The following is a 25,908-nucleotide window of genomic DNA, read 5'->3' on the forward strand; positions in this document are numbered from 1 at the left end:
AGTGCTTTAATGCTGAAGGGAATGCCTGCAATCTTGTGGCAGCAGCAGGGAAGAGGAGAAATGCATAACCCTGAGGTTCATTCATATAATGCTAAATCATAGTTTACTGTTGCATCTGAATGAAGTCACTGTCTCAGTAATCCTTATAGCAACCCTTTAAGGTTAGGGCAGTATTATACCTATATTGCAGTGGTAACAGCCAAGGCTGAGAAAATGGTGCCTTACCTATGGCCACTGTATAAGTTATGACCGAGGTGAAGTTTGGACTAGGAAATTTCACACTCAAAACAGTGCAGTCCTGGTTTATGATTCCTCAGAGTCAAGTCCCAATTTGTTCTGTGGGGCTTAATTCTATGCATATACAGTCGTACCTTGGTTCGCGAATGCCTTGTGACTCAAACGTTTTGGCTCCCAACGTTTGTGAACGTTCTTTGGAACCCAAACGTCCGAAGTGGCTTCTGATTGAGTGCAGGAAGCTCCTGCAGCCAATTGGAAGCCATGCCTTGGTTTTCAAATGTTTTCGGAAGTCAAATGGACTTCCGGAATGGCTTCCGTTCGAGAACCAAGGTATGACTACAAGATTGAAGCCTTATCCATTTTGCTTTTTGGCTAAAGTCTGCAGGAGTTCCCTACAAAACTGAGCACAGGTTTGTTTTTTAAATTTTAGAAGACATTGTAGTTTAAAAATTCAGAACATGAAACAATGGCGCTTTTACCAAATAAAGCTACATATTTGAATATTATCCAGGTTTCCTACCATGTTAAATATTATTAACACCTATTGTAGAAATGAATGCTTGCTTGGTCAGATGATATGCAAATACTGTGCTTTTTCAGGTCTCTAAATTATAGTACTGCCTGTCAGGGCAATAATATGGCACACAACACAGCTTCTATAATAAATACTGTATTTTTTGCTCTATAAGACTCACTTTTTCTCTCCTAAAAAGTAAGGGGAAATGTGTGTGTGTCTTATGGAGCGAATGCAGGCTGCACAGCTATCCCAGAAGCCAGAACAGCAAGAGGGATTGCTGCTTTCACTGCACAGTGATCCCTCTTGTTGTTCTGGCTTCTGAGATTCAGAATATTTTTTTCTTGTTTTCCTCCTCCAAAAACTAGGTGCGTCTTGTGGTCTGGTGCGTCTTATAGAGTGAAAAATACGGTACATAAAATTACTCAAACCTATTTTGAAATAAGATGTGTACCCTTAACAGTGGCAACAATTCTCTCATGACTGCTAGCTTGACCTCAAACTACCAATTATCATGCACTGTAAAGCATGCACTCTTATTAACAGCTCTGTGCTCAGAGCCTCCCTTATGCTTTTTTACCTACAGAAATCTAATAAACCCATAAGTGAAGATGACAGATACAGCTTCTAAAACATCTGGGGAGTTTAAAATCATAATTCACAAGTAGGATCCTTTACGTTTTTTACGGGTAGTCTTTGCTAGCTGTTCCATCTAAAAACAGTTCTGCATATCTTAAGATATTTGACAAACCTCTGTGAAATGTTACAGCTATTTGCATAGTGAGTAATCCTTTGCACACAGAGCTGATGTAAAGCACGCCAGGGTAAGTTCAGCTGGCATAAAGTTACACCAGATCCAAACCTGGTTCAGTAGCAAGGGAAAACAAGCCCTTAAAATAGTGTTCAGTGCCAGCTTGCCAGGTCACATGATGGAACTGAATGGGCCTAGGATCCAGCCTAGGTTCCCCTCCCCCTCTGGTTCCATCTGCAGAACACCACTTTTTAGGTACTTACACCAGCTTTGGTTCAGTCAACTGAGGCTGGAATGAGCACATTGTGCCATCATATCTTCTGCTGAGCCAGGGTTCCAGACTTAACACTGGCCAACCTGGGAATCAGCCAGCTGAGCCAAAGATCTGTTGCATATTAAGCTGCTCAGCCCAGCAGATCTTGCCATAGGACTGCTGCTCTAGTCTCTCATTTCTCAGAATAATGAATTCACCCTTTGTACTTCAACATTTCTTAAAACATAGTACTTCATTGTTCATGCACATGAAATGCATGTGCTTTTTGACTATAACTCCTGACTGTTTTCCTTTTCACCACCTGTGGAGTATACAAAGTTGGAAACACGTCAGTCTTCTCCATAACGAGATACAACATTTATTTATTACATTTAGCTGCATTTGCTCAATAACAGAACTTATTATTACTTTCTTATATTCTAATCATTTATTAATCTGAACCAGATCAGAGTTCATTAAGCACTAGTTTTTTGAAAACAAAAAACAGGGAATACATTATGGATCTTGCAAGATATGTTGGAACATGCACATTCCCCATGAGCTCTTGGGAGTTTCTCAAAGAGCTTGGGAATGGAAAACATCTATGATGCTTCTCCGTGTGGGTAGTTCCTCCCCATTCCTCTTTAGTTGAGACGCTTCCATAATTTCTCTGCAGAATTAGAGTGCAGCATCAGATGGAACAGAAGTTTATCTCATGAGAATTACACATGGATTCTCCTCCACACGCAATGTTATGAGTGCTTGCAGTTTCAACAGTGGTCAACAGTGGTCAAATAAATAGCAGCAAGAGTCATAAGTACCATATTTTAAAAAAAGACTCACCTGTTGTCAGAAACTTCAAAGAAATTGCTGAAAAAGAGAAGACGGATGAGATTCTCTTGCACTTTTCTCTGCCAGTGTCCTTATACCAAAAAGTTACCTATATATAGCCTCTAAAGGCTATTTCTAAGGAAGACAAATGTATTCCACCAGAACAATTTATTAACTTCACCGTCTGTTGTCTATACATTTTTCTTTCTTCTATCACTTGACAGTTTCCATAGATCTACAACTTGATGGAATGCAAGCTCATGAATAATACTGTTATGATTTACAACGGGCTGCAAAACCTCATTTTGGACAAAACGTTTCATAGCATCCTCTTCAATAAGAAAAATACTCTTAGGTCATTGTCCTACATACTACACTGCAGCAGACTCCCAATTTTGCAGTTATACAATCCAGTCAAGACTACATTGGTTTGATGTTTTGTTTCTCACAATGTTTAATAGGATTTTCAAATAGTGTCATTTCTTGCCATTTATAACTTGGCCAAGTTATCCAAAGAGACTACAGGAATGAACTATTGATATGGAAGGCTAATTCTGTAAGTTGTAGGCAGCTGAGCACTTTTCACCCAGGAATATGAACAGGAAGCTATTTAGGCTGGGCACTTTTTAACATTTATTAGTTTTTTAATCCCACCTTTCCTCCTGATTCCCCCTGCACAGCTTCTCCTACCCTCCCCGTCATGTCATATAGGATCAAACTAGGCATGTAACAGCATGGATTGCTCAGTTGGTCCTTACTCATAGGAGCTTACTTCCAAGGGAGGCAACAGAGAAAGGAGAGTAAGCAGGTAAATAAAGTTTTCTTTAAAAGCAGTTCCAGGGGGAAGAGGAAGGAGGAAGAAAGGAAGAAAGGTCATAGTATTAGAGCAAGAGTTGTTGAGGGACAGCTAAAAGAGGTAGAGCTGGACAAGTAAAGATCACAGGAAGAGATGTTGGGATTTAAGAGCTTCATAAAACAATGGCATATACACTACCAGCCCCAATAATAGCAAGTCGTTCTTTTTCCTTTCAAGTAATTTAATAGATCTTGGATGCAGGAAAAACCATAGGGTGGTATATAGGGCACAAGCCATGATTCATGAATTCATAAGCGGGGAACCATCTTTTACAGGAAAATGCACCCATATTATAAATTTGAAAAATAATTGTCTGGGTCATTTTTCATATTGTAGTAATGAATGGATGATGAATAGATTCTAAAAGTGCATATATGCAACAGAACTCTGGAAATGTCTGTTAATCAATATTTCTATTGTGCTTTTACAATGAGAATGGAGGTCAAATTCTTTCCTGGAACTTAACACAGATAAAATATATCTGCGTCAAAATAATGTTATTTCCTGTATAAACACATTTTTTAGCTGGAAGATTTTCAGAGACAAAAAGAGACAAAAGGCAAACCGTAGTTAGATACCCAGATGTTACTCTACTGTAACATTCCCAAACCACTCTAGTTGCAGTAGGATAGTTAAGAAAAGCATACCTAGTTTTTCTTTCTAGGTCATGAATGTGAGCATGATGACTTATATCCCCTTTGATTTATCCTTAGAGAATTTCATTATCTGTACAAAGTATCTAACCTTTGAATTCTACTAAGTTCTTTACTGCATTGATATCACTTGACAGGATGGTACGATTTAAAGTATGCATGGTGCGCAAGTGATAGATTTAAAATATTCTTTCATCTTTCTTCAGCATTTTTCTTTTTTGTTGTTGAACAAATACAGGTGCAAAACTGTTTTTTTATACTTAGTAGAGCTTTGCCCATGAGTTCCAAATTCTTAATTCTTTAAAGTGATAAACTACTAGGGCCAGCTCAGATATTCAGTAGTTCCTACTCGAAGACAAAAAGAGGATCAGAACTCCTCACCCCTGATTTCAAACTCTTGGCCTAATATAAATAGTGCAGCCATTCTGGAAATGCACTAAAAACTACAATGTTTTTGGCATGTGTGATATGCCAAAAGCTGATTTCTTTATTCTACGCTTCAGTTGATCCACCACATCATCTTTCCTTATTCTCATATGTGCCACAGTCCTTACCCCCTTCATTCATCTGTCATGGCTCTCAAAATTGTTGATTCACTCTCATGTGTTTTGCTGCTACTTGCTGATGTCTAGTTTTCTGTCATGTCATGTCTCCTCTCCCATCCCTGCTCTCCTCCTCACTGTCATCCCAGCATAACATTCCTAGGTGTCTTGCTGATGTCTGAAACAGAGCAATGAAATTTAAGCTTATAATATTTCTGTCACTGCTGGAGAATGTAGTTTCATCCAAGTTCCTCCTCCATAGTCAAAAGTCTTTTCTGAAGTGTCCTTTATTTATTTTACCTCCTCCACTCCCATGTCACTCTTTCCAATCCTGTCTCTACTTCTAATTATAAATCTATGGCCAAGTATCTCCTTTTTTGCTACTTTCTGTCTCATGAATATTATTAGACCTCAGGGCAGGAATTATTACTTCTCTACAATGCCTATCATCTTAGCACTACATCAATGCTAAATAGTGAGTTTACTTCCTGCTTTGAATAAAAAATACAGTTAATATGACTTGAACTTTAAGTGCTATGTTGCTTCAAAAATATTTTCTCTCTTTTTATTTTAATACTGCGTAAATATGTCTTATCTTCTTAATGTCCTGAGACTCAAGTGCTGTCAAAGTTGTTTCAGTTATGTAAGGAAAGCTCTCATGGGTTTAAAGAGAACTTTAAAAGACCCTTTTATCATAGCTTGATCTTGAGCGTTGTTAGCCTCAATATGACTTGGCTTTGAGACAATAGTCATGGCATGTGTGAAGGTCAGACGTGGCAAAAAATGCCAAATAAAACTCCAAACAGTGATTTCTTCACAGAAAAAGGCTATGCCAGCAAAAAGAATGATGGAGAGGGGGGAGTGATAATCACAGTAGGAACATTTTTCCTAGTCATTTCTACTGACTATGGAAGTGAGAGCTGAACCATAAAGAAGGCTGATCGCTGAAGAATTGATGCTTTTGAATTATGGTGTTGGAGGAGACTCTTGAGAGTCCCATGGAGTGCAAGAAGATCAAACCTCTCCATTCTTAAGGAAATCAGCCCTAAGTGGTCACTGGAAGGACAGATCGTGAAGTTGAGGCTCCAATACTTTGGCCACCTCATGAGAAGAGAAGACTCCCTGGAAAAGACCCTGATGTTGGGAAAGATGGAGGGCACAAGGAGAAGGGGACGACAGAGGATGAGATGGTTGGATAGTGTTCTCGAAGCTACCAGCATGAGTTTGACCAAACTGCGGGAGGCAGTGGAAGACAGGAGTGCCTGGCGTGCTCTGGTCCATGGGGTCACAGAGAGTCAGACACGACTAAACAACAACAAAACTGATCATGAGTGTCCTTTAGCCGGAGCACATTTTAGGGGGTTTTCAGGGTAGGGAGATTCAAAACCCCCTTTTAGATAATATAGATAGGGGGTGGGATTCAGTGTTGTGCTCTTCAAATCATTCCATCTGCGCAACCATACCAGCTTGCCAGACAGAATTATACCCCTGTCCCACACATTGTTCTAGGGATTCCCACACACCTGTGTTGCTCACGTTTCGTTGTTTGGAAAGAAATAAACCTGTGCCCTTAGGTTAGAATCAAAATGTTCAGAGATAATAATAATAATAATAATAATAATAATAATAATAATAATTTATTATTTGTACCCCGCCCATCTGGCTGGGTTTCCCCAGCCACTCTGGGCGGCTTCCATAGAAACCAAAGATACAGTAAAATATCACAGATTAAAAACTTCCCTGAACAGGGCTGCCTTAAGATGTCTTCTGAATGTCAGGTAGTTATTTATCGCTTTGACATCTGATGGGAGGGCGTTCCACAGGGCGGGCGCCACTACCAAGAAGGCCCTCTGCCTGGTTCCCTGTAGCTTTGCTTCTCGCAATGAGGGAACCACCAGAAGGCCCTCGGCGCTGGACCTCAGTGTCCGGGCAGAACGATGGGGGTGGAGACGCTCCTTCAGGTATACTGGGCCGAGGCCGTTTAGGGCTTTAAAGGTCAACACCAGCACTTTGAATTGTGCTCGGAAACGTACTGGGAGCCAATGTAGGCCTTTCAAGACCGGTGTTATGTGGTCTCGGCGGCCGCCCCCAGTCACCAGTCTGGCTGCCGCATTCTGGATTAGTTGTAGTTTCCGAGTCACCTTCAAAGGTAGCCCCACGTAGAGCGCATTGCAGTAGTCCAAGCGGGAGATAACTAGAGCATGCACCACTCTGGCAAGACAGTCCGCGGGCAGGTAGGGTCTCAGCCTGTGTACCAGGTGGAGTTGGTAGACAGCTGCCCTGGATACAGAATTGACCTGCGCCTCCATGGACAGCTGTGAGTCCAAAATGACTCCCAGGCTGCGCACCTGGTCCTTCAGGGGCACAGTTACCCTATTCAGGACCAGGGAGTCCTCCACACGAGCCCGCCCCCTGTCTCCCAAAAACAGTACTTCTGTCTTGTCTGGATTCAACTTCAATCCATTAGCCGCCATCCATCCTCCAACCGCCTCCAGGCACTCACACAGGACCTTCACTGCCTTCACTGGTTCTGATTTAAAAGAGAGGTAGAGATAATAGGCAATCTCAAAGAATGATCTGAAATAGAAGGGAGGTCCTTCTCGCCATCTTTCCCTAACCTAACTGCTATCCTTGCAGTGAGAGAGTGAAGAGGATTCAGTTGTTGCATGCAAGATAAAGAAGGAATGGGAATAGAGTGTGGATGGAACACATGAGCCCAACATTTATACTTGCATTTCTAAACCATTATTCAATGCTAGCCAATGTCATTGTGGACTACAACTCCCATCATCCCTATGTGCTGGCTGGGGCTGATGAGAGTTACACCTGGAGGCCACCATGTTTGCTTCCCCTGTTTAACCCCTGTGAATGTAGCCATTGTTTTGTTCTGAGGTTGAGGCTTAGAAGTACAGTGGTACCTCTAGTTACGAATTTAATTCATTCCGGAGGTCCATTCTTAACCTGAAACTGTTCTTAACTAGAGGCGTGCTTTCGCTAATGGGGCCTCTTGCTGCCGCTGCGCCACCGACACACAATTTCCGTTCTCATCCTGGGGCAAAGTTCTCAACTCTAGGTAACTCTTCCAGGTTAGCAGAGTTTGTAAGTTTTTAAGATCAGAAACAAAAAAATGGCGTGCTGTGTATGGATTTCGTTATAATACCCATAAAGACAGCTAGTGTAATTGGACCATATCCTAACAGTGTTAGGTTTGTTCATTTAATAGATCTTTGGCCCTTTTTTAGTGAAAGGTGGCCTTATTGATTAATATTGATGCTGCTTATGCTGGTTCCTCAGAATAGTTTTCTTGGTTATGGAAGCAGCAATGTATTTCTCTTTAAAATTCCACAATACATTTTAGGAGTCCCATCAAAGTGGTATGCAATCAGGGACTTAAGCAGGAATTGTAGGAGGAACAGGCAACCGAAATGCTAACTTACAATAGAATTGCCACTTTCCCCATTCTGTAGACTAAATTAGATAAAATTATTCCTGCTACTTGAATGCTGAGTAGGACTGAGATGGCTTGTCAATCTCTCATACACAGATTCCCATCTGAACCTTGAATTTAAAATTGCTAGAATTATCCCAAGACATAACAACAAGCTGTTGGGCTGTGACTTTTGTTTGAAGTATTATGCAAGCTCCATGTCGCATTGACAACAAAATGTCAGGTACTTTACATGAAGGTAACATGATTACCATATTTCAGGTTTATTTTCTATTTCCAAAATCTGGATGTTTTCACAGACCTCTTTTTAAAAAAAAGTTCTTGTACAATGTAGAAAAACCAGTTAAGATAACTGGATACTTTTATACTACCCAGTGTCTTTCATTCACATTGTAGTCCTAACAGGTAATTGAGTATCATACAGCCTTTGAAACAGAAAGTTGAAACTAATAACTAGCTTCTCCAAGACCTCCTAATGAATCCAAGAACAACTGAGACTGAAACAGTTTTCCCAAGTACAAACTCAAATTCTTATTCAAGCTCTTTCTGGGAACATGTCATGAAAAGCAATATAATACAAGCTCTGGGATTTTCTTAGAGATAAGACACTAAAATAAGCATGGAAATACCTTTTCAGTATCCATTGCTATTATATGAAAAGTACAATAAAAGTTGTCAAAGGTATATGCAAGGAACACTTCCCACCCCCCTACCGTTACCAGCTTGTATTTAACTCTGATGTGCTATCTAATTGACACAGCTGCTATTTAGGTTAATTATATGTCAAAAACTGCAGAATGATAGATAGTGACAGTAGACATAGTGTTAAATTAAGCCTGGGATTTTGACAAGGGTAGCTTTTGGGATCTAACAAAATAAAATACCCAAAACAAAACCTGATGTTGCAAAGTATTACAAAGAAACCGGACTACCCCAATATTACTTGCCAGGGGCAAAGGCAAGATTGTGCCCTCGTCTTTCCATTCTGTATGCAGAAAGCAACTAGGCAGACACTTGAATCTTACTTTAACAGTGATTATAAGACAGCCTTCTCCATTGATTCAGAGGGTAGCAGACTAGCTTAGGGCATATGGAGCAGATCATGTGACACACACAACTCTCCTGGCTCTGAGCCCCTCAGCACGTGACTGTCTCAATCTGATGTTTGGGTCAGCCCTGCTAAGGAAGTGTGTCATTGTAACATGATCTCAAGGTGAGGATAGAATTGGCATATGGTGCTAGAATGTTTCCCCATTTTTTGCAGTGTGTGACATATCATACTTGAGCTGCCCAAATATGTTAGGAACAGATCCCATCTATTGTTTGCTGTGTTGAAGTATTTTTGCCATGAGTTGTGAGGCTGCATAGGTTTTTAAATAAGTTAGTCTGAAATGGAGATTTGCTTTTTCAGGAAAACTAATCAACCCTTAGCAACATGTTATTTGTTTTTTCCTGCTCTCTTTTTGTAGCCTGTTGTAATCTGTGTGAGGCAAGCTAATACGTTAAGTATTCTATGTATTGTACTGATTCCAAGTAACATTTATTGTGGAATGCTTTTGTAACTCCATTTTTTATTTTAAAAAACCACTAGGTTTTAAAATAAGCATTGGTAATTGGTAGTATACACATTGTTCATGATATCAGAAATGCATCTAACATAGTTTTCCTAATGAACTCTAAAATGTACCATTCAGCTCTTTGTAATAACTGAAGTGCATTAATCCTGACCACTATAACGTTTAATAGCTCTTTGGCACAAAAGTAAACACTTAAAATGTCTGCACCCTGATGTTGGACTAGTTGCTTTCAGTGTAATATGCCCTGAATTGTACTTTGGGGATTGACTGAAGTGAATCCATGCATATATACATGAAATCAGTTATACATCAAAACACATACAAGAGTAAGTTAGAAAATAGCAGTGCAATTGTATACATGTCTGTTCAGAAGTAAGCCGCTGAATTCAGTGGGTCTTACTCCCAGGTGCTTCCATCATATATTGCAGCATCAGAGATTTAATGTGAAGAGATCCAAGAAACCCCCTAAGGGAAGACAATTAAATACAGTAATATAAATTAAACAGGGATGTTTATGTCTGAATACATTGAAGACTGCTGCTCTGGGCAAACATTTTATTATCATGTTTATTTTTATTAGGATAAAGTTAAGTACTACAATTAATATACAGACCTCTTCTCTACTCAAGGAAGATATAAAGACAGAGGCAGAATCTCAGTTATGTGAGCATTTGTTATTCATCATTGTTTCTGTAAATCGCATATGGGCAAACTATGGCCACAATCCCAGCTCTAGACCCAAATATGAACAGCTCTCATTCCCTGTGATTCTCCTGACATGTTGCAAAGGAAGGATCAGCTCCTTTTGATAAAGAAGGAGACAAGAGGGGGCATTACAGGTCACTTTTAAAGAACAGCAACTGGAGACAAGGCAAGTAAAGCCGTTCTCATAAAATGCTGTACAGGGTGTGGGAGTGCTGATTTAACAAGCCATGAGCCTATCATTTTTCCCTATTACTTGGGATAATTTCCATTAATCTTTTTTTTTTAATACATTCTTATTATCATTTCATCACTATGTTGCTTGCTTGTTGTAGGGACTCAGAGGAAAGAAAAAATATTGTTAAGGGAGATTTGATTGTGAAAACCTTTATGAGCAAAATATTAAAGGACCTCAGTTCAGGTGTTAATTGCATTTCTCACACTAGGTATTTTGGTGTCTGATTGTGGCAATAATTCCTGCATCTTTTGTAAGGAGCTGATCTAAGAGTGTACACACTTGAAATATGCAAGTATGTGAGCTTTTGCAGCATCCTCCCAGAGCTACCCTAGCATGATTGCACCTCAGGATAATTAAAAACAATAATTAAAGACATTATTTTCCCTTGGATTTCTCAGGAAATTATTTAACTGCAATTAGTATGTACTTGTGTCAGAAGATGTACACCATTAAGCTTCCTTTCCTTGTGTGCTGTCACTTGCTTTTTAGCATGCTTGACACACAGGAAGGAGACAGCAAGGTGGAGAAGCATGTGCCCAGCTCACTAATTCTGTTGGGAAGAGGATATAGGACCTCTCAGGGTACATAGAGTATGAAGAATAAATATGCTGTGTGTACCTCACTAGGAAATGGGAAAAGTAGAATGAAAACAAGCCTTCGCTGTTTCCCAGTTCTTCTTATTCTCTTCCTCTTGCTTCCTCCCAGTCAGGGGAGGAAATCTCATATTCTTTTCTGAGGGACAGAAAGGAAAAGAGTAGAATAGATTCTGCCAGAATGAATTGAACTATAGTTCTCTGAAGTGATGGAAAGCTTCTGAGCATGCTCTGAAGCTTCCACTGTATTACTAGAATCACAGTAGGTAATGAAAATATCCCCTGCTGGTGGGTCATGTTTTGGATAGAAAACAGGGAGGGCAGGGGGTGATTGAGCCAAACTAATTGGCAGTTTGAGTTCGGCTCATAACTGGTGTGGCTTTTTTAAACAGAGGGGGTTATCCTCTCCTTTCTGAAAGTCAGTACTATTCTTCATGTTAAGCATCAGAGACTCAAAGGGAAGGTGTGTTGGATAAGACCAAAGACCCATCTAGTTCAGCATTCTGTTCTCACAGGCAGCTTTGGGATAGCTCACTTGGTAGAGCATGAGATTCTGAATCTCAGGGTCATGGATTCACGCCCACCTTGGGCAAAAAAATGCCTGTATTGCCGGGGGTTGGACTAAGTGACCCATGTGGTCCCTTCCATCTTTGCAATTACAGTGGTACCTCAGGTTACAGATGCTTCAGGTTACAGATGCTTCAGGTTACAGACTCCGCCAACCCAGAAATAGTACCTTGGGTTAAGAACTTTGCTTCAGGATGAGAACAGAAATCGCACGGCGGCGGCGGCAGGAGGCCCCATTAGCTAAAGTGGTGCTTCAGATTAAGAACAGTTTCAGGTTAAGAATGGACCTCCAGAATGAATTAAGTTCTTAATCCGAGGTACCACTGTATAGGATTCTATATGACCCCACAGCAACGTTGTTGTTGTTATAATTTCCATACCTCCCTTCATCTGATGATCACAGGGCAATTTACAATATAAAAACACAAAAAAACCCACAAAAAATAACATTATCCACCACACACACAGCTTAAAAGGCCGTAGATTAGCAACTGGTATTCAGAGGCACACTGATACTGGAGGTAGTACAAAACCCACAGTGCATCGTGGGACTTTCCCCACCATTTGCCATCCACTACTAGACAACGGGGGGGGACGCGGGTGGCGCTGTGGGTAAAAGCCTCAGCTCCTAGGGCTTGCCGATCGAAAGGTCGGCGGTTCGAATCCCAGCGCCTGCCAACCTAGCAGTTCGAAAGCACCCCCGGGTGCAAGTAGATAAATAGGGACCGCTTACTGGCAGGAAGGTAAACGGTGTTTCCGTGTGCTGTGCTGGCTCGCCAGATGCAGCTTTGTCACACTGGCCACGTGACCCGGAAGTGTCTCCAGACAGCGCTGGCCCCCGGCCTCTTGAGTGAGATGGGCGCACAACCCCAGAGTCTGTCAAGACTGGCCCGTACGGGCAGGGGTACCTTTACCTTTACCTTTACTAGACAACGGGGGAGGTATTGGGGCCAATTTACACTTAGGCAACGTGCAGGTTTTAGGCTTATTCACCCAGTGCCCCAAAAACACCTATAATGTTTGGAGATGAGACTAGCTCTGGCTACTCAGTATAACGCACACACATGCACCGTTTTTACATATTTGCATTCCTCCTTCAGACATAGCAGCCTTGCCCAACCGGCCTGCTGGCTGGGGCTGTTGGGAACTGTGGTCTAAAACAGCTAGAGGGCACCAGGTTGGTGAAGGCTGCATTATAGTACTCTCCAAGCGACACAAGGGAAACGAGTGGCAAATTTGTGTGCTGTGTAAAGTGTGTCATGAGCTTTACCCTTTGCAAAATGCCAGACATGGGAACAAATACGCATTTATCTTGGCTATCAGCTTAATGGTAATGAATAGTACTTGCACAAACCTTCCATGTTTTATTTTGTCTTTTATGTTGGCAAGACAGTACAGTAGAGACTTTTTGGACTACATTTCGGAACATTATGTAGTGCCACTTGTAACTTGGCATCGCTGTGGCTCATTAATTAGCAGTGATTACAGTTCCAACAAGAACAGTTCACACTCTCGTAGCAAAGTTGGTGAAACTGGTTTTCTATACCAGTATGATTCAAATAAATGAAATTTTATTCCTAACTAGGGGAGCGGAAAGGCTTTGAGGAATTTGCAGGTCCTAATTCTGTTTAGCGCAGTAACCTAAAATGGAAATATTGATGCATCTCAAGGGTGCATTAGGGTTTCAGGACTATTTATTCAAGAGTCCATTATGCAAGGAAATTAATTTTCTATAGGGCGTGTACTTCCATGCCCTAAGGTTACCAGATGTCCCCGTTTCCCGGGGACAGTCCCCGTATTTACAAATCAGTCCCCATACAAAATCCTATCATTCCTACTGAAGTTGAGAAGTGTCCCCGGATTCATTGGAAAAAAACCTTACCCTACAGTATTAAAGCAATGCACCACAGGCTCCTTAGACATTGGAGAGTAACATGCATATTTATTAGAGCACCAGTGTTGGGAGATGCAGCAGAGAAGAGGGGGAACTGTAACAGGGTGAGGTTTTCTTGATTGCTGTGATTTTGACACTGTGTTTGTTGCATCCATATCATCTCTTAGGATAGGTATTTTGTGTTTGACATTACTTGGCTCTGCTTCTAGGGATAATGGAATGCAGAAAAATTCAAAATATACCAAAAAGAAGAAGAAAATAACAAGGTCAATTCTCTCTAAACCTGAGCATATTAATTGTCCAGTATAGGGCAAGGTCAGACAGTAAATGCTTTGCTACAAAATTTGTAGAAAGTGATCTCCCTGAAACTAGAATTTATCATAGCCTGTAATGGGGAGGTGGGGGGGTCATTTTCAGTTTCGGAACTTTTTAAAGTGCATCATCATACTGCAAGTGATGCCTTTCTTTTGAATACAGTCTTTTTATACTTTCCTTGGGCTTCCAGACCTAAAAGAAATCACATTTTGGCTTCTGCCATTGGCCAGTGGACTAAGGCTGCTGGGTTGTGTGTGTAAATGACGCTGCTGAGATTGTGTAAATTCAAGATTCGGTCCCTGTATTTGCTTGCTTTCTTCCTCTTTTATTTCATGTCTCTTATATTGTGAGGGACTGTCGTCTCAATCTCTATACAGCACTTAGAAAATGTTATGTGCTTAGAGATTGACCTTTCTTCTCAGTGTAAAAGCTTTGAAATATTTGGGGGAGGGATTCTGCTGCTTGCCATCTTCCATTTGAAGACTACACTATTAGGCAGTTAAAGACACAGCTTTTTTAAGCCAAAACTCACAGAAACTTGTTTCCGGTACCTCTCAGGTGGGCACCATTGGCATTCTAAGAGAACGAGAGAGGTGTTCGTGGTGAGTTCCGGCACCTCTTTTTCTAGAAAAATAGCACTGCGTAAGGATCTTGTTTTAATCATGTCCATTTTTTTGTGTCCAAATTTGTAGGGGTCATAAGCGAAAGCTGGATGAAGATGATGGTGCCAGTGAATCTAGCAAAGGGTCTAGCAATGACGACGAGGAGGGCAGCAGCTCAGAAGCGGATGAGATGGCGGCAGCACTGGAAGCCGAACTGAATGACTTTATGTAACCTCCATATGGGAGGGGACTTGTAATTATGTGTTTCTTTTTGCAACCATTCAGAATTCCAATGGTGGGCATTTCCTGTTTTCCTCTCCGAAATATGGTGTATATTTTGCAAAGCAACAAAGGAGGTGATAATGCATTATTTTACAAAACCTGAAATAAGATGTTTTTAGGGTGTTTTACTAAAGGAATATATACTTTTTTAAAGGAAAAGTATTAAAGGGGGACTTGGTGTGATGCCAAAGACATGTTGTGAGAGCTCTGCAGAACCTTATTATATGAGACGTTAGTACAAAGATTTGCATCTGAACATTAAAAAAATTATTGCCATGACGGCTTTGGGTACCAAGCTTCAGAAAGAATACCTAAGGAATATATTGCATGGATGAAGCAAAGGATCTTGATCGGGATATGTTTTCTTCACAGTGAATTCTTATCAAATAGAAAGATTTTTAAAAATAAAAATAAAGAACAATTTATATTTGTATAGGAACTGAGAATGCTATATGCAAGCTTTGTGAACGCTGCACTCAACCTACCTGCCACTTGCTTCTAAGAGAATATATGATGGTTGATTCCCATGTTTTTAAGTTACTTTGTGGACTAGTATCCTTTAGAGAGAGACCATTTAGATTTTTAACTTTACTTCTCTGTAATTGCAGTTCTAGCACAGGCTATTCTGTGTAGTATTGTACTGCCATAAAACATATTCATGCATTTTGTGTTGTGTTTGGAAGGAATTGCTGCTAGCGAATTCCTGATAGCATTTTATTTCTTTCAGATGACAGATGTAAAGTTTTTTGTACATTCTATTTCATATTTGATCTACAAAACAGATTCTTTTCATTTAATAATAAAAAAATACATTTTGTAAGCTCTTTTCTCATTTCATGATTTGTTGTGCTAATGTTTCTATTTTGGTTGCTTCCATGCAATAAGATGTACCTTTTCCAAAATTACACTTCTATGAAAATAATTAGCAACATATTTTGGAATAAGATCAAAATGCCTTTGATGGAAATCCTCTCATTCCATGCTGTCCCCTCCTGTTGAGCTTGCTAATTGAATTGACAGGAAATACTTGTAAAGCAGTTTGATCACAGGATTGTGTTTGAGCAGATGATGTTTTATGTGTTTAGTCATATTGTTCAAGCCACATTTTGATGGGTTGGAGTCTCTTTTTTATTGTGTGTGTAGGTCAAGGGATGAGTCGCCTGTAGCTTGTCAGTGAAAAATGTGGTTGGGATCCAGATTTTTCCTTGCCTTTTGTGCAAGGTTTTTGCAGTAGCTCAATGGAATTTCTTACTTTGAGCTGCTGGTTCCCATGCTGTGACAAACTCTACTTTTGTAAGTTCTTCTCTTTTTCAAAAGCATCTCACCATGTGTCAAGAGGGGATAACAAAGCATTATGCATATCACTATTACGTAGCTCAGCTTGCCCTAGCTGAGGCAAATGAGAGTTGTAGTCTAAAACATCTGTATGGCACCAGATTGGCGATGGCTGGATTTGCTCCTTACCTCTAATCTCCAGCAAGGATGAAGCTTCAATAAATGTGTTTGTATTTTCTCACATTTTTTCCTTGTTCCTTTCCCCATCCTAATTCGAATCAAGGTTTCCATGGTAAAAATCAGTCTGAAGTACTATGTACATAGATAAATGTATCTATGTATAAATCATAAGTATGTTGCTTTATTCGTATGAAGAATAATTTAGTTCTCTAATGAAGTCTTTTTTGGGCTGAATATACAGCTCAACTGTGCTGACAGGGAACATTTTGAATTAAGTGCAGTAGCTTTTGAAGTGAAGCAGTTGCACTGATCAATACTCTAGTCTCTCTTGGTTCTATGGTGGTTCTATAACAATTTGCTTTATTCTGGGTTAAAAACCACTGAGAAAACTCAACAGTTGTTTGATGATGATGATGATTGCACATAGGGTACAAAAATCTCCATTATAGCCCAACTTTTTGCCTGCAGCAAAATAAGCTATAAGGACAAAGGGAGGCGGAAGTACAAAAATAGACCCTTCAAAAGTTCATAAAGCCAGTACTTACTAAGGAAATATATTTACCAGGACTAAGGAGGCAGAGGTGACAGGGGCAGTGCTTGTTCTGCAGTTGAGACCTATGCTTTATACAGATTGGAGACCTCTGTTGATTCCAATAAACTTCTAAACTTAATACATTCTGCCAACTTTGGGGGGGGGGGTTGTGACAGGGTTAAGAATTTTGGCTTTTGAAAAAGAAAAGAGAAATGCATACAAGTATCTGGGAGAACCTGCATGCCTCATTATCCCCTCCCGGGTTGACCCACAACTCACTTGCCATAGACAGTTTAGGCCTCTCTCCAGACCAAGGTCAAGAAACTAGTGGCTCCACATCAAGGGCCACATGCAGACTTATACTTGTTTGCCTCCCCATATAGCAAGATAGCACAAAGGGGATGTAAAGAGCTAGGAATAGGTAGGTATGCTACATCCATCATTCTTACTTTTTGCTGCAGGGAAGATTTGAAGGCTTCCAGGGCTTGGATCGCAGCTAGCAAATGTAACGAGTGGTAGGGGATGATCTGAGGGGAATCCAGTGATCTAGTTATTCTCCCAGTTATGCTGGCACCATCGCCCCCTCTCATCCATAGATGGAGTTAATGTACCACAGTTTTTAGTGGGAGCAGGTGGCACTGTGGTCTAAACCACTGAGCCTCTTGGGCTTGCTGATCAGAAGGTTGGCAGTTTGCGTCTGCACAACAGGGACTCCTGCTTCTCTGTCCCAGCTTCTGCCAACCTTGCAGTTTGAAAGCATACCAGCGTGAGTAGATAAATTGGTACCACTGTGGCAAGAAGATAAACGGCATTTCCGTGCACTCTGGCACTCATCATGGTGTCCCATTGCACCAGAAACTGTTTAGTCATACTGGCTACATAACCTGGAAAGCTGTCTGCGGACAAATGCCGGCTCCCTCAGCCTGAAAGTGAGATGAGTGCCACACCCCATAGTCAAGTTTGACCAGACTTAACCCTCCAGGGGTCCTTTACCTTTTTTACTGAAAGGAGGTGTGTAGGAATTTCCCTCGAAAAGAAATATATTGTTTGGCCTCTGCATACAAAGTTCATTCTGCAGGCTTGCTTTTTCTTGCCTGTTGCAACTTCTTGTTAGTGCCTAATTGATCTATTGGGCTATTTTTATTCTCTTTAAAACTGAGGCAATCTTGTATTTCTCTGCTAGTATACATTGTCAGTTGTGGATACAATTACTGTTGTGCTGCTCAACCATTTCCATGCCCTTTCTACTGCTATCAGTTAAGATCTAGAGAAACTTTATTCCTTCAGGAGAGCAGATAGATAGCGCTTCATAGGTAATCTTTACCAGTTCCTGAGAATCGTAAATGGAAAGAGTGCTGCTGCAATTGGGTCCTGTTTCCCGGCTTCCCAGAGGTCTCGTGACTGGCCACTGCGAGGAAAGGAGAGTGGATTAGATTGGCAATTGGCCTTTGTCTTGATCCAGAAGAGTTCTTTTTACATTCTACAAACTTCAGGTAACTTACTTTCTCAGGAACATCAAACAAAATCTATTACTACAGAAGAGAGCTAGTTGCGAAAATAAAATTCAAGGGCTGAAAGAATTTGGGCCAATGGTAAAAGTGTGGTGAGCTGGCAATTTGTTCCCTTCTCTACAGCTCTCACATTGTTCCAAAGCGTCCATCCCCCAGTGCTTGAGGGTATATTTGGGCAGGGCAGGGACTATGGAGGAAGAGGGAATGGACAAAAACAGACTTCCCATTCCACTAATGGCAACCTTCACTGGATCAAAGAAGTGCCTTCCATCAGAGGAGAGACACCATTTGATACAACTCATTGTCTCCATTTCAGTTGGCTACATATTTGACTGATATTCCTTAAACTGTGAACTACCAAAGAAATAGTTTCATTTTATCATTTAATTATCTCAAGTCTGTCACGGTTAGAAACATTTGTTTTTAGAAGAAATATTTCCGCAATTTAGGAACGTGCTGTTTATTCATCACCAATGCTGTTTTGATAAAACAGAGATCTTTTGTGTCTGGGGCATCTACTATGATACCAGGAAAAGGAAACGATGAAAGGCAGAGCAATGCAGCCAGTAACCCTTTTCTTGCAGACTTGTACAGGTATCTTCCTTCCATTGTTGTTTTCCTAACACCCAGGCCAAAACCCAAAGTCTAGTTCAATTGCCTTAACTCCAGCTACCTCCTTCATTGCCACAGGGTTTTTGTGTGTGTGTGTGTGCCTTGTCAAAGGCACCTGGCTGGATAGGACCCAATGAATCAACAAAGGCTGCTTATAGCCTTTTAAATAATTTGTTCTGCTTTCTTTTGTTTGCAACCTGAGTGCAATCTCTCAGAACCCCCTGCCCTCCATCTTAGAACCAAGCATCCTGTTCTCTTTTTTGGCTCAGTGTTTGCTCAATCTGTGTTCTTGCACTTGAATGCACATTTCCAATTAAGAAGACAGAGGAGGAGGAGACTTTGACCCAGGTGGAGACTTTCTTCCCTGCAAACATTTCTCCTCTGTTTGTCTGACCAGTTTATCTTGCTGTCATTGAAGAATTGACTTGAGCAATGAGCCTGTATGCAGATGCTTATTTCTGTGGAGCGAGAGTCATGACCTCCCTCTTTAACTGAGGCTGGCAATTTTACTCTTAAAGGAATCTAAGAAAAAAGAAAAAAGAAAGATATTGCTTACAGAGGCCTTTAACTGTTAGCTTATTGTTTTTTTTCTGGAGAAGCATCTTTTTGTGCATATTTGTGGTGGTTTGGGGCTTAGACGAAAGACATGTTAGGGGTGTATAAAATTATGCATGCATAGCGAGAAATTTTTTGGGTGTGTCTCATAATACTAGAACCTGCAGCCACCCAATGCAGCTAAATGCTGGAAGGTTCACAACAGACCAAATAAAATCATTCACTCACACAGTGCATAGTTCAAGGAGGAGGACTCCTAAACGTAAGAATGTTAAAAGAGATAAGAGTTAGGCTAGGCTTCTGCATTGTGTGAACCCGGGCTGGCCCAAGACATTTTGGCACCTGAGACAAACCACCAAAATTGCAGTTCCCCACCCCCAGCCAGATCTGCTGCCCCTATGGATTCTGCCACCTGAGGCAGTCACCTCACCTTGCCTCATGGGTGATGCCAGCAAAAGACCGAGCGATCTTTACTAGCAGTAACATCAATATTAAATACTTTTGAGTTCAGATTCACCGCAAAAGAAATAAAACTTCCTACCAGGACGCAAGCACTAAATGTGCCACTCAAGCATCTTTATCAACATCGAGACTCTCATTTTAACTGAGTGGCTGCAGTTTGGAAGCCTGTGTTCTTGTGTAAACTGAACCTTGCTCTCTCCCAACTTCACCACGGCAAGGCACTGCAAGGCTTGCTTTGTGCTGGGCATCAAATAGCAAAGTAGTAGGAAAACCTTCAGCTTGTTTGTTTAATCTCCCATTCCTGTCCTTGCAGTTGGGTGCACATTGCCTCGGATCACAAGGGAACTCCACTGTGCCATCTCTTTGTGCAGAAACTTTCTGCTAGCTCGACAGTATAAGGTCGTTCAACTAACATCCTCCTTGGCTGTGACTTGAGTTGCTGTCCTAGAAAACAGTGGTGGGTTGCACTAGCTAGACTGCAGCCAGAGCCAGAGCTGCCAAAAATGTGTCTCTTGTGTGTTCTTACAGATGAAACCACCTACCTCAGCGAAGGAGCATTTTTATTCACCCTGTTGTGGCTGAGTTGTTATTTCAGGCTGAAAAATTGTACTGTCTGCAGTTCTCTCCCCCCCCCCTTTTTTTTTTATAGGATCTCTAAAACAGTTTTTCCACATGGACATATGAATAAAGGTTCATGAAGTGTATACCAGAATGAATTTCAAAGTAGCTTCTGTGATTTGTGTTCACGTTTGTACAAGACTTTAACTTACAAATACTTAAACAGTAGTTGCTTTCACCCTAACTTCGAGAACATAAGAAAAGCCCTGCTAGATCAGGCCAAAGGCCTGTCTATAGTCCAGTATCCTGCTCTCACAGTAGCCAATCAGATGCCTGCAGGAAGCCTTCAAGGAGAACCTTAGCACAACAATGTTCTCCTTACCTGTGATTCCCTGCAATGGGGATTCAGAGTCATATTGCCTCCCACGGTGAATGTAGAACATAGCCTTATCCTCCATAAATTTCTCTAATCCTCATTAGAAGACATCCAGGTTGATGGCCAATAGCACCTCTTGCAGGAATGAGGTCCATAGTTTTAACTAGGTGCAGTCTGAATAATAATAATAATAATAATAATAATAATAATAATAATAATATTTATTTATATCCTGCCCTCCCCAGCCGAAGCCGGGCTCAGAATCTTCCATCATTCAACTCCATTAGAAATCCCTATATTCCAGTACAGTGGTACCTCGGGTTACATACACTTCAGGTTACAGACTCCGCTAACCCAGAAAAAGTGCTTCAGGTTAAGAACTTTGCTTCAGGATGAGAACAGAAATCTTGCTCCAGCAGCACAGCGGCAGCAGGAGGCCCCATTAGCTAAAGTGGTGCTTCAGGTTAAGAACAGTTTCAGGTTAAGTACGGACCTCTGGAAGAAGAAGAAGAGTTTGGATTTGATATCCTGCCTTTCACTCCCTTTAAGGAGTCTCAAAGCAGCTAACATTCTCCTTTCCCTTCCTCCCCCACAACAAACACTCTGTGAGGTGAGTGGGGCTGAGAGACTTCAGAGAAGTGTGACTAGCCCAAGGTCACCCAGCAGCTGCATGTGGAGGAGCGGAGACGCGAACCCGGTTCCCCAGATTAAGAGACTACCGCTCTTAACCACTACACTACACTGGCTCTCACTGGAGCCACACTGGAACCAATTAAGTACTTAACCTCAGGTACCACTGTATTATCAAAGGGGGGGGGGCTCTGTATCCATTGCTCTACACTATGCATAATTTTATACTCCGCAGTCATGTCCCTTACCAACTTACCTTTCCTCAAACTGTGAAAAAGGCCCAAGTGCTGCAACCTTTCATCACCGAGGAATTGCTCCAACCCCTAGTAGATGTATATAAAACTGCAGCCAGTATCTGCCTCAAAAGCAGGCATGTTGGCTAAAGCTAGAGTATAAAATGTCCTGGACATTCTCCTTTTTTTGGCCAGAAATCAATCAATACATAAATTGGGTTTAAAAGAATAAAAAAGTTGGCCTGGATACCAAAAAAGATATGTCAATTATCTTGTTGTCTTCCTTGACATTTTTTCCCCATCAATGCTAATTACCAAAATAACTGAATGGCTTCCAAAATCCTGTATAGAAAAGATGGTACCTAAGAGCACTGTTGTTATTGCAAGTCTGCCAATATCACTGTCTCCGGAGTAGCAATTTAAGTCACCTTCAGCATCTTTATGAGGAAACAAAATACAGTTCTGGTACCATTTGCCACAGACATTTGTTTCACTAGTAGCACGGTCACGTTTCCTCCTTTCTTAAGTTTCCTCTAGTTTCCCTGAAGTAAGGAGCTGTGGGGAAGGAGAAGAGAGACAAAGCGTAAGAGCCACACGCATGATTGCGTTTAAACAGGTTGCCACGTTGCTCCTTTCAGCATCCATAAATTTGGTGTTTATGAGTGCAGCAACACTGGCTGACTATCTGCTGACAATGTAACTGCCGAGCCTGACCCCTCAGTGACTTTAGATGATGAATGGCTTGAAGAGAGCAGATGGCCCACAGCCACCAACCTCAAAGCAGATGCTGGCCATCAGTTTCTGTAGCAGACTGTCCCCCCCCCCCCATGCCCAGCACCAGTTGGAACAAAGAACCCAAGAACCAGGGGGAAGGGCTGTGGCTCCGTGATATAGCATCTGCTTTGCATGCAGAAGTTATCAGGTTCAATCCCTGGCATCTCCCAGGTAGGGCTGTGTGGGAGTGTATAAGGTATTAATCTAGATGGACCAATGGCCTGACTCGATATAAGGGAGCTTCCTGTGTTCTTATGCTTTTTGTGCCTATTTACACCACGTCAACAGACATGAGTTTCTCCCAAGGAATCCTGGGAACTCTACCATTCCCAGCACGCTTCACAAACCACAGTTCCCAGGATTCCTTAGGAGAAGCCATGTGCTTCAAATGTGTGGTGTGGGTGTGACCCAAGTCATCATGACAACAGCCATAAAACCCAAAATAGGAAACCTTTGCTACAAGGGGTACCTGTGGTCCAAGCTACCAACTGTTTATTGGCAGCAAATCAGCATCTGCAGCAAAGGGGAATACAGGCACACAGGTTTAAAATGTGGGGGTTGGGGAGGGCGGGGGCATATTGGGTTGTTGTTTTTATTTTGATTATATATTTTGTGCTTTTATATTCTGATTTTGTTCTGTGAACCGCCCTGGTTATAAATGAAATTTATAATTCAATAAATTCAATAAATGAAAAAAATACTGACAGGTGAGGAAGAAGGCAAAATGTTCACCGTTCCTTCATTTTCATCACCTCTCCTCTCTCGTGGCAGAACAGCCCTGAACTGATTATTCATTCGTTCTTTGCATTTACATGCTGCCTTTCTGTAAAGGCACCCAAACCGGTCAAGTTTTAAAGGACTAAAACAAATTACATAACATGTAAAGGTGGTGAGGGTAGGGAGTTGCCTGTCCTTCTGGAGCAGGCCCTGATTTTGTCTGTGCCTGCCTTCATCACGCTCCTCACAGGGCAGGTGGTGTTTGGGATTAGGCGGAGGGTGGGTCTTCCTCAGCCATTGCTGCATCAGACTTGCAAGAGCTCCAACCAAGCAGCCCTCAGCTGCTGCTGCAGCACCACCAGCTGCCTTCTCCCCCACTCCCCTCCATCTCAGACAAACTCTTTTCATATAGTTGTGTGTGCTAAGTTTCATATTCTGTTTGTGTGACTCTGCAAAGTGTATCCTCCCTATTAGGCATACTGGTGTCCTGGACATTATGTAGACTTCAGCTGTATTCATGCTTTAAATATTTATATTAAAGAAACAAAAACTTCCAGCTACATCATCAGACCAAGGAGAGTGAATTCAGGAAAGCAAGAAAAGGCAAACACAACCTTTTCTTTTTCCTACGTTTGCAGTTATGGTTTGTAGTAAAAGATAAGCAGGAGAGTGCCCATGATTTGAACAATCAAGCAAAACAAAAAAACCCAAAAAAAGATGGAAAGCTTGGACGGAAAGCCTGAATTTACAACGCTAGGAAGAATGAGACACGTCTCCTGCAGTGAGCTTTCAAAAACTGCAACTTGGAAAGATACTGAGAGATGAAATAGCTACCCTGTGGTGCAGAGCTAACGAAAATGCTTCATTGTTGCAGTCTGTCCTTCCTTCAAGTATTTGGTGACCCAAACTGCAGAGAAGTTAGGTAACCAGTTCATTTTGTTAGCCAAAAGAAGTTAATCACATCCTTTCCTAAGCATTATAATTTTGTTTATTTGCTTACTTTATTTATTAGGGATGTCAGATAATTCTGGTGAAAATGGAAACAAGAGTGGAAGTTGACAATGTTCAGTTATTCATCTCGTGTCCAGGACAGAAATCAACCCAGTGAACACAATTGGTATTCACTGTTGTTGTTGTTGTTGCTTTCAATCTACAAGCGATATGTAATTGATTACATGCCCTCTCATTTGCACTGTTTGTCTTTTGCGCTGAAATGAATGGAGTGGAATAATGTCATAATGGCATTGTAAGTTATGTACTTAATTGCGCAAGTTATGTAATTTTGCCACAGCAGACACCAAGATTAATAACATAGTTGTTAGCAGAAGACAAACTGCAGCAGAATGGAAACGATGTTGCATGTGACAAATGTGACAAAAAAATGCCTTCCTAGCTCTCTAATTTTTATCCTGCTTTTCCAGATACTGTTGTCTCCCAAAGCTGCTCACAGCACTAGAGGTAATAAGAGACAGGCCTTGCCACTGGGCTTACACACTAAAAAAGCAAGCTATACAAGGAAAGGTGAGAGATGGAAGGGGAAAGGCAAAGGAGGGGAATCAGTTCTTCAGTGCTAGAGTGAAGCGGTTGAACTGCAACCATCTCCTTGCCCTCTTCTTTTATTTATCTCTCATTCACTTTCTTCTGCAATCTGGTACGAAATAAAGGAACCATAGGAATTGGTAAGCAAGGGAAATAAGTAGTGAGCGAGCAGGGAGATGCCGTAGAGTGTGAGAAAGAACTGGGGGACCATTGTTTCAAAGTGACACTTAGCCAATAAGTCTTGTGAAGTGATTCTGGACCAGTGACTATCCTCTAACCTACCTCACAGGGTCATCAGGTGAATAAAATCTGGAAGGAAACCCATATATGTCTCATTGAATTCCTTGGAGGGGAAAAAATGGGATATAAATAAACAGTGAGACCATGTTCTGCATTATAGCTTGAGAGGAGGCAAGCAACTTTCCCTTATCTCTCCACCAAGCCCCTCTAATTGCAAAACATAGGGAGCCCCTCAGCAGTCTGCCACATCTCCTAGATAACAATAAACAGAATTAGGTTCTGTGTTCATGTTTCGGTCTGCATTAACATTCTGTTTTTTTCATTAGAATCTGTCTAAATATAGCTGTGCCTCCTTGTATAAAGAAAAGCAGGATCGCGTTGCTATGCTTTGGTAGAGTTTATAAGCAGGTTTGGAAGGCAAGAGACATAAAGAGTTAATTTACCTGGCAATCTCCCCTCGTGTAATTATACCGTTTCTCATACTTCCACAAGCCTTCAGTACTTTTAAGGTCTTGTCAGGTTCTCTTTTCTACAGCTGAAATCATTGTAGTGTTTTGCACAAAGACAAGATTTCTATAAGTACAGGATGAGGTCACGAAGTACTGAAGACTCTGGCTTCTTCTGAATTCAAGGCAGATGGCCCAGCTTCAGAAATAACAGTAGCAGAACGTGGAACCTTAAAGTGACATTTTCATAAAAATACAACCCAAAGCTGACTCCCATTAAAGCAAACTCAAGGTTAATCCAAGCGGCAGTCAAGCACATGGTTTTGAATAAAGTTCTTTTGTCAGAGCCAAACAAAGAAAGCTATAATCTGTATAGAATGCTTGTTCTTGCTAGCAAGTAAATAGTCCAGTCA

At 41.3% G+C, this 25,908-nt stretch overlaps 1 protein-coding gene across 1 annotated transcript in view; it reads left to right on the forward strand.

Moving 5' to 3' along the window:
• Positions 1-15,675, forward strand: part of CTDP1 (CTD phosphatase subunit 1) — a 48,152-nt gene extending 32,477 nt beyond the window's left edge. The window contains exon 13 of the mRNA XM_028737514.2: positions 14,664-15,675. Within this exon, the coding sequence (XP_028593347.2) occupies positions 14,664-14,805 (142 nt within the window). The 3' untranslated portion in view covers positions 14,806-15,675. The remainder of the gene's footprint in view (positions 1-14,663) is intronic.
• Positions 15,676-25,908: the final 10,233 nt, after the last annotated feature.

Source organism: Podarcis muralis, chromosome 8, assembly GCF_964188315.1.
Source record: "Podarcis muralis chromosome 8, rPodMur119.hap1.1, whole genome shotgun sequence".
Taxonomy (NCBI): domain Eukaryota; kingdom Metazoa; phylum Chordata; class Lepidosauria; order Squamata; family Lacertidae; genus Podarcis; species Podarcis muralis.